At 24.3% G+C, this 15,846-nt stretch overlaps 1 protein-coding gene across 3 annotated transcripts; it reads right to left on the bottom strand.

Moving 5' to 3' along the window:
* Nucleotides 1-9,327: 9,327 nt before the first annotated feature.
* Nucleotides 9,328-13,671, bottom strand: LOC113558562. 3 transcript variants are annotated; one of them, XM_026964053.1, is made up of 3 exons: nt 13,459-13,476; nt 13,138-13,395; nt 9,328-9,868 (listed from the first exon to the last, which is right to left on the bottom strand). In XM_026964053.1, the coding sequence occupies exons 2-3, from the start codon at nt 13,166-13,168 to the stop codon at nt 9,531-9,533; spliced, it is 369 nt and encodes a 122-aa protein (XP_026819854.1). In that variant the 5' UTR covers nt 13,169-13,395; nt 13,459-13,476; the 3' UTR covers nt 9,328-9,530. The 3 variants fall into 3 exon arrangements, with proteins under 3 accessions (XP_026819854.1, XP_026819855.1, XP_026819856.1); XM_026964054.1 differs by lacking the exons at nt 13,138-13,395; nt 13,459-13,476 and adding an exon at nt 13,602-13,671; XM_026964055.1 differs by having other exon boundaries at nt 13,264-13,546.
* Nucleotides 13,672-15,846: the final 2,175 nt, after the last annotated feature.

The following is a 15,846-nucleotide window of genomic DNA, read 5'->3' as shown; positions in this document are numbered from 1 at the left end:
TAAGATGCCGAGTACTATAATTTATTGATTTATGTTGATAGCAGTGAACGATAGACTAAAATAGTGAAACGCCATGACAGTATTTATATTTATTATTTTATTAACATACATCGACACGTTCAACGCATATTAAAAATTATACATTAATACATAAATGGTGGAAGTAGGAAGTGCCAGCATATTCGTATTTTATTTATATTATAAATTGTAGGTATTCACTGTTCATTTATTTAAGTTTTATAATACATGTTTCAGATAATTAATAGAATTATGAGTATCTAGATATAATTATAATAAAGTGTTAATCAAATTAACCATGACAATCAATACGATTTAACAATGTTACAGTTATAATTATAATACTATAATATATATATATACATAATAATTCATAATTCAAAATAAATCAGCAACAAAGAAAAAGATTAAAATTATTATAGTAACATTTTTATATAGGTATAACTTAAATAGCTAATCAATGTATTAATGTAGTTATATAATAATTCATACTATTCTATAGTAGATTAGTATAAAAGAATAATTTTTATTAGTACTTACAAAATATAAAACTAAATAATCAAACAATAAAATTTGACGATTTTTCATAAACAAAATGTATTAGACTTTCCCTTAATTATAAGGAATATTGTGACAAAAAAAAAATTAATCTTTTTTAATATAGTTACATTTTTTTTAAGCATACCTTTTATCGACATTTATAAAGAACAAAAATCGAAAATTTTGAATTTCTATAAATAGTACAATTAAAATATTTGACAATTTATAGAAAATGCTAATATTTGGTGATAATTGCATACATGTATTTAGTTATTCTAGTTATAATTATTACAACAAAAGAACATATAATATCAAAACTGGCTTTGCGTTAAAATTTGTAATTTTAATTTTCGGATTTTTTCCAATATTATTAAATAAAAAAAAAAAAATGTAGGGATTTTACTACCAGAAAATATATTGAAATTAAAAATTAAAGCATTTTTACTACACCAAAAGGCGTTGACAGACACAAAAAAAACACACATCATTATCTAAAATTAATATATTCTTGGCTCCATTCAGAATCTAAAATAGTCATATATAAACACAACAATATGTATCTACTAGATGATTATAATTTATTTTAAGATGTTGAATATGATTTTTTTTTTAGTCTGTTATTGAAGATCTAGTCTATCTCCCTTAGCTGCACGTGTCTTTGTTTCGGAGTATGTATAATACATACAATAAAAATAACACGCCAAGAATATGATAAATACCAATTATCACGATAGTTCCGTTTATTATTTTTGTGTTTGTTACACCGAATTGACAGCTTAGTCGATGTTATTATAACATTCCGATCATTCAACTTGTTGAGTGACGGCGTATGTACGCAGTACCCAATTAACGCTGAAAATATCGTTAACATAATAATATACGTATGAAAAAAAAACAGGTTTTACAAAATTATGAAAAGCGACCACAACTACACTAATCATGCACCAAATGACTGTTTGGTGGTCTATACACGTATCTCAAAAGGAGTTTGTAAAAACTAAAAAAATACTTGTAAGTACCAGTGCATTACTTATATTAAAATACAATTTTTATTTTTATTTTTTATTAAAAACTCTTGAGCTTAAAAATATTCTATGGATCAGCAGTAAATGATTCAGTGAATCGATAAAGTTAGAAGGAAAATAAACATAGCATAAAATTATAAATAGTATTCAATGGACCATGAGTGAATTTTAACGAAACTGTGTTCAACACTGTGGGAAGGAATAAGGAGACTGGAGAGTTATTCGATGACCATTTGAATAACAACAGCATGACTATACTCGTATTACTGAAAAGCTCATCCGTGATCTTAGAAGAACAAATTTAGATATAAAATATATTTCACTGGCCTCAGTCTTTGGAATAGCAGACAAAGAGTTACCGGCATTACTATTGGAGCCTGCACGCAAAAATTAGAAATATATTATTATTAGGGTTCAGAAGTTATAGGAGTTGCATATTGTTTTGTATGCTCTAGGTTTATAGCAGACTGAGCTAGAAATCCGAGTTATATAATGTTGAGTTTAAAAATTGAAAATTAAAGTTTCATATACTTTGCATATTTTGGCGATTTTAAAAAGAATACTTCTTGATTTTCATATGTATATCGTGCATATATTATATTTACTAAAAAACTTCAATAAAAAAAGAAAACATTTATTTTTTTATCTATATTTACAGTTCAATAATATGTTAAATACTATAACCGGTTATGTTCTATATTTTAATTATCAATAATACAATTTTTTTTCTCGTATAGTTTTTTCTAATTTTTTCATTTGTATATATTAATAATATGTAATTACAATAGTCAATAAGTAATAACGACCTTATATGTTTTTGAATAATGAACTGAATATTTTTTTGCATATTTATTAAACTTGTTTTGCATATTTCACATTTTTTCATGCATATTTTGTAATTTTTTGTGCATATTTGCATAAATTATTGTACATAGATCTTAATGGAAACTAGATAATAGATTTGTTTAATCTCCTTCTATTCCGTATCTAGTACGGCAGTACTTATTTCTCACTCAATTTCGGTCAATAATAGATATATTATATCTTAATTTATGGATCCAGAAATTTTTTCTAAGAAAATAATTTCCATACTTAATTAATTAACCGTCTTTGTCATTTCGATAGTAATGCACAAATTACATAAAAATAAGAATTGTATGATAATGTTATCATAGTAAAAAAAATATTATACAAAAAACTAGGTTTGGACGGAACAGTTTAGTGCCACGAACACAAACAGCGCATGTACTGTTGGTAGATCGGTACGGACGGTACGGTATGTGTCGGAATTGTGCCATAACGCGAACCATGATCGCACGACTATTTACCAGTGGCCAGTTGTCTGCTTATGCGTAATATAATTCAAGCTAAATAGGTAGTTAGTTTCCCTTCTGCAGTCACGGTCGACGATCTAAAGTTAATCCGCTCTTCGAGTGCGACGAGCAGTCAAATACGCTAATCACGTTCACCCAACAAACGGTCTGTTGTTATATGGTAGAAAAACATTTCATTAATGAATATTATTAACATTAATTATATTTTATAAATTGTATTCATGATTCATTTATAATCAATAAATAAAACAACCACTAACCATCTGAGGTTAAAATATTATTTTTAAACGTTAATTTCAATAATAACCTAGTATTATTTTATTTTAATACCTATTTTAGGTAGGTTTTATATTATAGGTATCGTGTAAAAACAAATAACCAATTTAAGACCGAATGCTCTTAAAAATTCATTAAAGAACAAGATAAACAATTGGCAGAGTGCGTTGCCAAATGCCAGTCAATTTTTAATCCGTAAAATAAGGATTATAAATTATAATGTATAAGAGAGGCAATATATTTGAAAATAAGTGACATAGTTATCACAAACAATAAATTAAATACCTATATTACTTCTATTTTCTACTAGATACTTATTTTTCATGTGCTTCAAAATTGTCTTTATAAATTAATATTTAAAAAAAAAATGTTATTTGTAGATATGTATACGAGTATATTGACATGTTTTTCTTTACATGTAATTTTGTTTATTTTATATTATTTTATTAAATAGATATTTACTATACCTTTTTTTTATCAAATCAAAACAAAATTTTACAATTATACAATAAGATTAAAAATACTAACTTTTTGGTTATTTTAGTCTCTATATTTAGTATACTTTAGCATAGCCGCATAGACAGTATTGGGAATTATCAAGATAAGATTTTTTTAAATAAATTATCTTTCAAGGTATCTAGATAATTATGTTACGATTTATCTAATGTTAAGCTTAGATAAAAAATGGGCTTATCTAGATAATTAGTATGGTGCCCCTGCAAAATTACAAAACCAATGTTACTATTCTAATATAACATAAAATATATAAATCAGAAATCAAATCTTATAATATAATAAAACGTGTTGCAGTTACGCATTTGCGCAGTTAGTTATTTATAAAATTAGAAGAATAGCTACATTTCTTGTTATTATTGCCAACGACGATATTACGATAATCGGATAATATGGGAACCTGTGTGCGGGCATGTAGGTACTATACATTGTTCTCTACAAGGCTGAAGCCATAAAGGGCATGATTAAAATAAATTAGGTATTTGGTTTATTTTTAAAATGGATGGGGAAATAAATCAAAATTAAATTCGTAGATACCATAATATTTGATAAAATGAATAATGACAAAGACTGAAGAGTCTATCCATACATACAAGATACCCACTTAGTACATGCACGTGAAATGTGGTTATTGTGAATTACTATTTACTATTCAGTCTATGTTTATACTCAATAGTCAATAGTCATATTTGCTACATGATTAGTAACGACTAACGATTTCTCATATAAGACGACCGTTGTTTAGTTCTATAGTAAAAGTGTAAAAAGTAAAAACATTTTATTACTTGTGAGTGTGACTTTATATTGAGCAGTTAAATCATGGATCGATTTATAAATTCCACATCAAATAAAAAAATTCGTTTGGACCTCGAACCAGTTGAAGCTCAAAATGTGGACGACCCAACAACTCTCGTTTTTACTCATGTTTCACTTGCAAATGTACCTGCACTTTATTATAAATATTTATTTGACGAATTTTATAAGATTCAAAATGTGGAAAATCTTAAAGTGACAGCTGTTTGTCAAAACTGTCCTAAAGTTGTTTGCGGGTCCACAAAATTAAATGGTAATTTTTTAAGCCATATAAAGGTAAGCTTAATTTTTCAAATTTAATTTAATTTAAAAAAAGATTGATAAACGACATTTCAATTTTTAATACATAGTTTGTTTATCAAGTATATTATGTAGGTAGTTTATCTTGTTGATGCAAATTAATACTTAAGTAATTTATATTAGTACCCCTCATAGTAGTATAGGTTAGTACCCCATGTCCCCCTCATATTTTATTAGATCAGTTGATTAATCATACTATCATAATTCAATATTTGTAAAATTTATATACTAATCAGCATTCCAAAAATACACAGTTTTATGTTTTAAATTAAAAAAATACCGTATAGGTACTGCTTCTAGTAGCAACTTGCTTAATGGCTTAATTCTCAAAAAAAAATGTAATAAAACAATACACTTTGGCATTCAACTATTTGTTACCAAACACTGATTATAATGTATTATTTATTATTTATATGTTTTAAATATTAAAGGTGAAGTTCATCCTTGGTTAGGTAATTTGTTTAATATGATTTACCAAGTAGTTATAGTCTATAAGTACATACATAGGCATTTGACAGGATTTATTTAGAATCAACTTTTCCATGACATTATATAAATTAATAATTTTTCTACTTAATTAATTTGTATTAACATGTATGAATTATTATTTATTCATTATTGTTTGCATACCTATGTATAACTAAGTAGGAGTATAAATATTGTATTACCAAAGAATCACCTAACTACATCATTTTGAGTAGTGGTATTGGTTAATGGTTTAAATGTTATGAAGCTTCATTCTTATAATATTAAATTATTTTAAATAAAAGGCTCAATCCATTGTTATCATAAATATTATGTCATCATAGTGATGACAAAATCTAACTAAAAAAATAAATATTAAATATCAATACAAATAAGTTTAAAAAAAAAATTATAATTATATATATATTTTATCTAGATAAATGTATTGTTATATTTATCTTTATCTAGATAAATTCCACCAAGTTATCTTTATTTTTATCTAGATAATTTTTTAGTTATCTATTCCCAACACTAAGCATAGGTACCTACTAAAAACTAAAATATCTAAATTTTAAATATTTACACTTGAACAAATTATATAACAAAAATTCAACTCTATTATTAAATATAATATTTATTAGTTATCTTAATATTATCAAGTATATTATATATAAGTGTATTACTTTTATACTAATAATATTTACTGCATTAACAAAAATTTACATTTAGGACTTAGGAGTTTCCGTTGTGTGTGGTTAGGTAGCCTAAATAAAGAGTAAATTAACCTATCATAAAACTAAAAGATAAGAACATTAGTTAAACATCAAGTAAATTATGAGCATATGCAATAAAGAGCAGAAATAAAACGTTTTCTGCAATTCGGATTGCACCTTTTTTCATAGACATCTTCAGGACACAACTATTAGTATGCATCCGAGAAAGGATGTGTATAAAATGGGTTCTTCTGTTGTTCTTCAAAACCAACCAAATCGTGTTTAGAAACACAAAATTTTTAGACTATATAGGTAGGTACTACCAGACTCGTGCACAATAATATTTTATAGTATTGATAAAAAGAAAACACTTTTAATATACTAATACAATTGATAATAAATATAAATATTTTATATTTTATTTTCTTATTATTAACTCATCTGTTTTATATATTTTTTCAAACACCCTTCCCTCCCATTATGAAATCCTGCGCGCAGAACTGGGTACCGCAAGAGAGAGAATAAATACTGGGTATTTCATAATAATATACTACTTATATGCAATTTGAATTTATTTGTACAACCATTTATATATGATATTATAATCAAAGGTTGGTTTAGTTACCCATATTTTGTTAAACATTTTTATGTCAACATTAGATAAGTAATATATATAAAAAAAAATATTAGACTTGTCTTTACTTAATTCTTAATTTAAATATTAAATTTTACAATTTCGTATTTGTTCAAATAGTATAATAACTTGTTATTATTAACTTGATAAATTATTAAACTAGCCAGTCTACACTTTTGGAATAGGTAGGGCTGCATTAAAATACCAATTATTAATCATTTATGTACATCTACGTAAAAAAAAAAAATGGTTTAACAGTCATATGACTCATACGTTTACCAATATTTTTTGGCTACCTTAAAGAGAACAACAAAATAAAAGAAGCACATAGAGGATGCAGCAGAATATTTGGAAAAAAACATTAGAGGTAATTACAAAGCTAGTAATAAATAATTTTGAGAAACAAGATAATGTTGATTTTTATTTTAAAGTTTAGGTTAAAATTCTAATATACACACGTATATAAGTGCTTTTAAAAATATTTTATTTTTCATTAAAAACCAAAATTTATAAATTTATTAATTATTAAATAATATTAATCAATAAATTTTTGATTTTTTAATAATAAGCACTGCGTAGCAAAAATAAATTCAATTTTGATTTTCTACATTATGTTCTATATCAGTTTAATACTGTTTTAAAATGCTTGTAATATACTGATGAAAATTTGAATACTATGTGTAAAAAAAATTTAATTTTGATTTAAAACTCACAAACGTTTATTTCTTCTCAATTTCAAATCACATTTCGGAAGTAAAAATGTTAATTAATTAAGTAATCACTCTAATCTATTATATTATATCTACAACATTATCTGGGTTGTTCATTTTTTAAGGTCTAAATAGATGCTAATTATTCATATATGATTTTCCAATCTTATTGATATTTAAAAAAGGCAATCCAAAATTTTTCCTACCTACTTTATGCGATTTTTTTTTCAATTTTTCATTACTACGACTATCTTAAATGAAAACGATATTGGACTAAACTGTCCAAACCAGTCATGTATACAAGGAGGGAAGGGGTTGTGGTTCAAGCCCCCCCCGAAATAATTTCGATTAACGAGAAAAAAATTGTTATATTATGTTGCGGCACAATTTGTATAGCTAAATTTTGAACCCCCTTCCCACCCAAAATTTTTTTTGTGTACGTGCCTGGTCCAAACTATATTAACTACTTTATGGATTGGAAATTCAAAATCAACTTTATATTACTTCAGGATTAAAATTTAAACACATTTTCATAAAATTTGTTAATTAGGTAAGCTTTTAAAAATGTATTGTTATAAGTTATATTCATTACTGTTGTGTAAAAAAAAAAACCAAAAAGGATATAATAATAATTTAACATATATACCATGTATTGAACAAATAATTCAGCTTTAATAGTTTTTATAATTTACAGTATGATGTTTCAAGTATCTATAGGTCATTCTTTGATTTTTTTTTTTAAACAGTTGACAATACCTTTCTTTTTATATTGCCCACTTTCCATACCTAATTATTGATCCTTATAACAATAAAACATTATTAATAATAAAAAAAAACGCAGAAATTGTTTTTGTGTATACCAGTAGGTGTACATAAATTAGTGATTAATAAGGAATGGATTTAAATGCAAATTGTATTTTTCTCTGAATATCCAAAAAAATTGCTTTCCAAGCACAAAGTTCATTACATACATCGAGGAATTAAAAAAAGTAACTTTTATTTTGCATTTTTTTAATGTTTTTTAGTCATTTTTATATAGGCATTGATAAAATTTGTTAAAAATTAAGCATCACCTGAACTAGAAGATGATGAAAATGATACCAATAATTAATACCTAAGAATAAAAATTTATAAAATCAAACAAATTTTTCAGTGTTAAAAATAATTTGAAGAGCATATTTTTAGTAAATTTTTGTTATTAAATTGTATTTTTTCAATGCATTTTTCTTGTTTTTTAGAGCATTTAAATCCGTTCCCTAATAATTAATATTAACAGAACCATAATATATCATGTTGGAATTAGAATGATTATATTATGTTTACATAATTGTAAACTATCATACATATAACATATGTAAATATATTTATTTTTCACTTTTTTTTTGTGTAAATGTAACATTATAATACTTTTAAATATATTTTTTGCAATTTAATAAAAAATAATAATGCTCTTATCATTCAATCATAAATTTATAATATTAAATTAGTTTGATTCCTCCTTTTTTTAAAAATAAATTCCTATTTAAATGATATAATAATATAATATTAATATATGATAAATAAATAAGTACACTTATTCACAATATATATATATATATATATATATATATATATATATATATAAACACTATATTTTATGTGAAACAGTGTCAAATTTAAAATACTTATCAGCAATTTATTTATTAATTACATCATTATAATCTAATTTATAAGGTTTGTTTGTAAAGTACAATATTAATTTATACAATTACAAACCCGGAACTTTATCAGCTTAAAAATAATGATATATTTTTATTAATAAGGTATATACATTTAAATATTCCATTAAAAATGGAATTAACAACAAATTAATTTATTTCTATTCCAAGTTTGAAATAAAATCTACTTTTATAAATATCTACTAACTATACTTTAAACAAAATTAGGAAACATTTTATTGTTTTAAATTTAGACAATTATTATTACTTTGTACTTTATATTGTTAATATTACTAGTGATTTGAATTAAAAATAACTTAATTAAAGAACTTAATTTTATACATCCAACTTTTTTCTATACCATTCATATTTACTGCTTTATCATCAATAAACTTATCTTTAAAATATAAACTACTTATTAGTTTAAGTTATATATCATAATGATAAATATAATGACTAAAAATCATTTTTTAATAAGCTGTGAAGTACAAATTATATGCGTCTCTTTGATTTTCCAATATAATCAAACATATCTTCTGGGGAATCTAAATATTCTGATAGAACGACAACTCCAGTACAAAGGTAAGTGTTAAGATCAAGATCGGTCAGGTCTTTCACTGCATCTCTTATACATTCTTCCATCTGAACAAGTTCTTCTGGTTTAAATGGATCAGGTACTCTACTATTCACATTTTTTAAATGTTCCGTTAAAGTCATGTAAACTTTGCCTGGGGAGTCATTTAAAAAATGAATATCTTCCTGGATGTCTTTTAGAAGTTCATGAAAGAATAATTGTTCTCTATTGTATTTCTGAATATTATCCATAATACCTATAAACATTTAAAATGTGCAATATTATTAATGACATTAATTTATTGGCATACAAACTATAAAATGTGCGTTTTTGTGTAAATAATACTCTTAGATTATTAAATATGTTAATTAATTGTGTATATTTTTCTCCTGTTGGTAATGAATCCAAAATTGTATTGTTTTAACACCACATAATTATTTAGTCATACTAATTATGATTTGTTATAAAAACAAATGTTTTAATCATTTTTCAATTATAAAATTTAAAATGAATATTATTTCATTATTAATTTTTAAGGTATAACAGTACATAAAATTATTTAAATATATGTATCAGTTAAAAAAAAATTGTGTGATACTTTTGTTTTCATACATTTCTGCTATAAAAGGATATTATTTGTACTTGTAATTGTATTATAATTATTGTTAAAAATAATTTTAAAATACCTAATTTTTTTGATGTCAATTATATTTTTAATAACATTCTCAAATACACTATTTTATAATATATATAAACACCATCTCAAAAATTACAGAAGTATTAATTATAGTTGTTAAGATTCAAGTTTAAATTTAAGTGTTATTATAAATTAAATATGGTCTTATCTATAAAAAAAGTTTATTCTTTACCTATAATAATGCATAAATAGTATATATAAATATAACTACTAGTTGATATAATTTAAAAATTACAATATTTTTTACTGTGCTAAATTCTTGAACTTTGGATAAAGAAAATATTAAGATAGAATAAAAACAAATATTATATATTTTGCATAAAAGCATGAAAAACATGTATTATAATGTTACAATATTGTCGGGACTGAGTGAGATATAAATAAAAAAGTATCTTATAATAGTATAATAAAAGTATTAAATATTGCTATTGATTACATAAAAACTAGAAAAGAATAAAAATAAAAATAATAGAATACATACCAACAAACATTTGACTATCGGTGTTAATTTGTTATGAAAATTAAACTATTATAATTTCAAAATAATAACAATAAATCAGTTTTAAATAATATTTTTGTTATTTAGCAATAATAATTATTGTTTCAACATCATAAAATACATTTTGTTAATATGACTACATTTTTTTTCTTTACCGAATATAGTTTTGTATACAATTTTAATCAATCCAGATATTTAAAAGGAATTAATGATCAAATTTATTTTCAAAAATCCTAAATGGTTTTATATAATACTCGACACAATATTATAACAAAATATATTGTCATTATTTAATTTTAAAATAAATATATCAAGTAAATTATACATTGACACTGAATCACTCGTAACTCACAACCGCTATTGTAGTAAAAGTTAAAAAACTACAGTTGGCTCTTTGTTAGGAGAAAAACATTTAAGAATTAGATAAATATCATACACTAAAAAATTAATATTACTCTATTGTTCTAATATTGATTATCCATATGAAGGATAGTTTATTTTTAATTGGGATAATATAAATGTACGAGCAGAATCATGCATTAATCATCCATTAATGGAATAATGGATATTATAACTACTTTAAGTCACTCAAAACTATAAAATATGATTTATAAAATTTCAAAAACTGTTTATGTTCTAAAAAAATTGCTATACATTCATTGATATTTAAGTTGAAAAAACATTTATGAAATTAGTTTCAATTAAAATATTAATATAGTAAATAAATCAAAATCAAAATTTCAAATATGTCTAACTTATTTGTATGATGACTACAGTCCTTTAAAATTGGAAAAAAATAATAAATTTAAAGGTGGTATAGGAAAAATTGATCCTATTTTGTAAAAAACCTTAAAATCCTTTAATAGATTTTATTTATTATTTATGTTTTTAAAAGTATGAATTTTTATCTCAGGTGTGATTGAATGAAATAACCATACTTCATTGCATATCTATGATAAAAGTTCATATTTTTAAAAATTCTAGGACTGTGACAGTATAACAACAAAAGTGGAAATACGGTAATCGAGTATTATTCCAGTCACATAGTTAATATTATTATTAATTATACCTTTATATTATGTAAAATAATAATTTAATATTTTTGTTGGTACCTACTAGTTTTACCTCTAGTTTACCTTTTTTTAATAATGCATACCTATCTACACACAATAACATTATTTTAAATTTATTTTATTATCAATCAGTCCTGACATTAAAACTAATTTTAAATTCAAATAAAATTCTAATACAAATTCAAAAGGCATGGATATTATAATGAACCAATTGCAAAAAGTAAATATGCAGAAAATACTATCAGAAACCAAAAGCAACAGATTATCTGATAATATAATAGATGTCAGTTATAATTAATAATTTTAACTCTGAGAAAATGAAAAAAAATCTTTTATGTGTTATGTTAATAAGTGTGATACATTAACTAACCATTATTTAATTCTTATATTTTAATACACACCTTCTTGAAAACTGAAAATGCACTTTGTAATATCACACATATCAATATGTTTGTTTAGCTAATTATAATGTAATAAAAATTATTATTATTGAATTTAAATACTTATATACTACATCATATTACAATGAAACCTGATTTAGTAGACAAACCCTTGACAAAATTATAAAATTTTAGTAAAAAAATAGGTTTTTCAATGTAATGACATTTTTCTATTTCAGACATAGATAGTAATATTTCTCCCTTTCTTGATAACAGACAATAATCTTGTTTCAAATATCAATCTAATTGTATACATACATGTATATACTATGCAACAACATTATTAAACGTTTATTAGCTTTGATGATCAAGGCACAGATTATAGATTACAGATCTCAAACTCCTAGATCACCAATAACGATAATATTAATTGTGTATATTTATAATTATGTACATATTTTTAATTAACTATATAATGTATATTTAGTTTTCATATTAAATAATATTAATTATCTACTTCATTTCTATTCATATGTTTTCCTTAAATACATTCCTTAGCTACTTAGTATACTGGGTTGACTAAAAAAATATTACAACTAACACTTGATGAACTTGTGATTGTCCACTATAGAAGGTTTCTCGGTTTTGAGAAATTTTTGATTAGGTACCTATATAGTTTTTAATGATAACGTTTGTAATTATTATTTGTTGAGGTCATTACAGAGGGTTTGATTACTATCATGTAGACGAGTATTGGTTGTTTTCAGAAACATTGTTTAGTTTTTATACTTGAGTTTTTGGATGTTTCACTAAAGGAGAAAATTTAAAAATATAACCAAAACAGAAAGATGTAGGCACTACACTGACAGTACTTACACTTTTGATATTGTATAGGATGTGAACACATTACATAAGTGATATAAGCTATAGCTCTATCCAGTATCCATAGTTTACGATCAAAGATTTGTGGAATAAAAAGTTAGCTCAAAATTCCAATATTACCCGTTTACGAACGGTGGAATGTTGATAGAGTTGAGCAGTTCGAGTATGATATGAAATTAGTGTATAAGATTAATAATTATTTTTTGAACCATAGATTTTGCACCGGTATTCTTTAAAGCGTTGACAGACAAACTAATTTGAAAAAATAATGTCAAATTACGTATTAAAATATCAAATTTAAATTAAACAACTCACTACTATCAACATTAGCGATATTAAATACTCCGATACCAAAAAACACAATGTTGCATAAAGCATAGAGTAATAATTATCATAAAATCGAAAACAAAATAAGTAAACTATAATCATATACAACAGGTAAAACAGTAATTACCTACCATTTTAAATTGCCGACAAACGAAAATCGAAACGTTAACACGGAACACGTATGCTATGAAGTTAATAAAGTTTACGTTGTTATATGCCTCCACCTTATCAATAAAAACGAAAATATTTTGAAAACATTTGTCCAATCGAAAATAATCGATAATACGTTATTTACAAACAAAATAATACTGTCAAAGTACCAAAATATATTATCAAATAATAATCCCGGTTTTACTGAGTTATCAAAATTAAACTGTTTAATTTTACACGACGAGCGTCTCGGAGGCAAACTCACGCGATCAATCACGATTGTTCACATTTCTCATCATCCTTTTTACAAATTAGTATCATAATGTGATATAATTTTCAATCGTACATTCATGCAAGTGTTATAATTAATATATTTTAATTATATAATAATATATAGAAGAGTTTAGTTTGGAACCAGTAACATGGAAGAGCTAAAGTACATGGCGTGTAATAAATATTTTAAGTACAAAAGAATATTAAAGCGACACCAAATTATTTGTGGATGTAAAGAATCCAAAAATGTTATTAGTATGAAATATCCAGATTTGTTTTGTAATAAGTCATTTACAAACAAAAAACTGTTGAAATTGTATTAGAGGTAAACCATGACATGAAGTTACAAAATGAACAAAGAACATTTGCGGTTCTTCGTGGTAAATATAATTTACTGAATTTTAATTTTACTTGAAATATTCTGTTTTTCTAAAAGAAAAGTATGCCACAATTATAGTTTTATTGAATTATAAAATATATACCTTAAGATTTCAAAGAATGGAAATCAAATAAGGAATACGACAATTTATGTTGTAATGTATTAAGTGCTCAAAAAAAATTTCGGACAGAATAAAAACATAAAATAATCTATAGATGGTCATCAAACTGGTAATTACCAAAGCAGATCAAAGGGTGTCCATAACATGAGAAATTAGAGCAAAAACAAAATTGGACTTAACGTGGAGTTTAACTTCAATGGTAGGAATTAAAAATTTCTTAAATTTTTTGATACCAAGAATATCTATTTTGATGGTTTGTTTTAATTTTTCTTAATTATCTTCGAAATAAACTAGTGCTATATCACCAGCAAACATGAATAATTTTCCTTTTAATAATGATGCAGGTACAGAGTTAATATAAAATAAAACAATATGGGGCCTAATGATGTATTTTCAGTAAAAAACACCATTGTCATGTAATTTTTCTTCATAACATTATGAATAATATTTATATTTATTTCAGTTGAGTTCGTACAGTTGTATCGTAAGGTTGTACGTATCTCTCTGTTATTGTCTTATTCTATTGTAATTATTCGTAACTTTTCTTTATGGCTCCCAATAGTCTTAACAGTTATATTTGTAATCTAGGTTTTGCTGAACTCGATGTTCCTATTAAGTGTGACGGCTGTAACTTTTCAACTCATAACAAGTGCTCGGGTCTCAATAATAATGAAATTAAATGTCTTGGTTTTAAGAATCGAAATTCAAAATTCTTTTGCGAAACATGCAATAAAGATTTGTGTGACATTCCCGAGCTTAAATTATTAATTAATCATTTATTAGATGAAATTAATGAGCTAAAGAGTTAGAAGAATAATAACAACGTTCAAAATCATTCTGAGGAGTTTATAATTGATGAAGTCGGCGAACGCAATATCAGAGCATCTAATTTAATATTTTATAACGTTCCAGAGTCAAACTTAGATAATGCAGTCGATTGAGTTAATCATAACTCTAATTTTGTGAGTTATGTAATTGATTCAATTATTATTGGTGGGAATATTAGACCGTCTAAAGTTATTTGTCTTTGTATTCTTGGTAAAAATAATCCCCGTCCAATAAAGGCTGTATTTAGCACACCAGCTGAAGTGTTTGAAATATTAAAGTAAAATAAAAAATTGTTATCATTTCAACCATTTTCCACTATTGGCATCAGTTCGGATCGCATTCTTTATCAAAGGAACTATATGAAGAAACTTTGAGTTGAACTAGAGTTTTGTAGAACAAATGGTGAAATTGATCTAATCATTAAATACATTAGAGGAACTCTAACCATCGTTATCAAGAACAAACAATCTAATGCCCGTGCTGAAAATTTTTTATAATTAATATTTTCTACTAAAATGTTTGTGGTCTTTTAACAAATATCTTTTTTTTTACGTAATGCATTTTTGGATGTTAATTATAATATAATTTGTTTAACTAAAACTTGGCTAAATGATAATGTTTTCGA

This window comes from Rhopalosiphum maidis, chromosome 3 (genome assembly GCF_003676215.2).
Source record: "Rhopalosiphum maidis isolate BTI-1 chromosome 3, ASM367621v3, whole genome shotgun sequence".
In the NCBI taxonomy this organism is placed as follows: Eukaryota; Metazoa; Arthropoda; class Insecta; order Hemiptera; family Aphididae; genus Rhopalosiphum; species Rhopalosiphum maidis.
This window is presented reverse-complemented; position numbering and strand designations above follow the sequence as displayed.

Bases quoted from the DNA above. Each gene is read 5' to 3' on its own strand.
- LOC113558562 (XM_026964053.1), bottom strand. From the start codon at position 13,168: ATGTGTTCACATCCTATACAATATCAAAAGT. The intron at 9,869-13,137 runs GTAAGTACTGTC...AAATGTTTATAG, and splicing joins TCCTATACAATATCAAAAGT to GTATTATGGATAATATTCAG.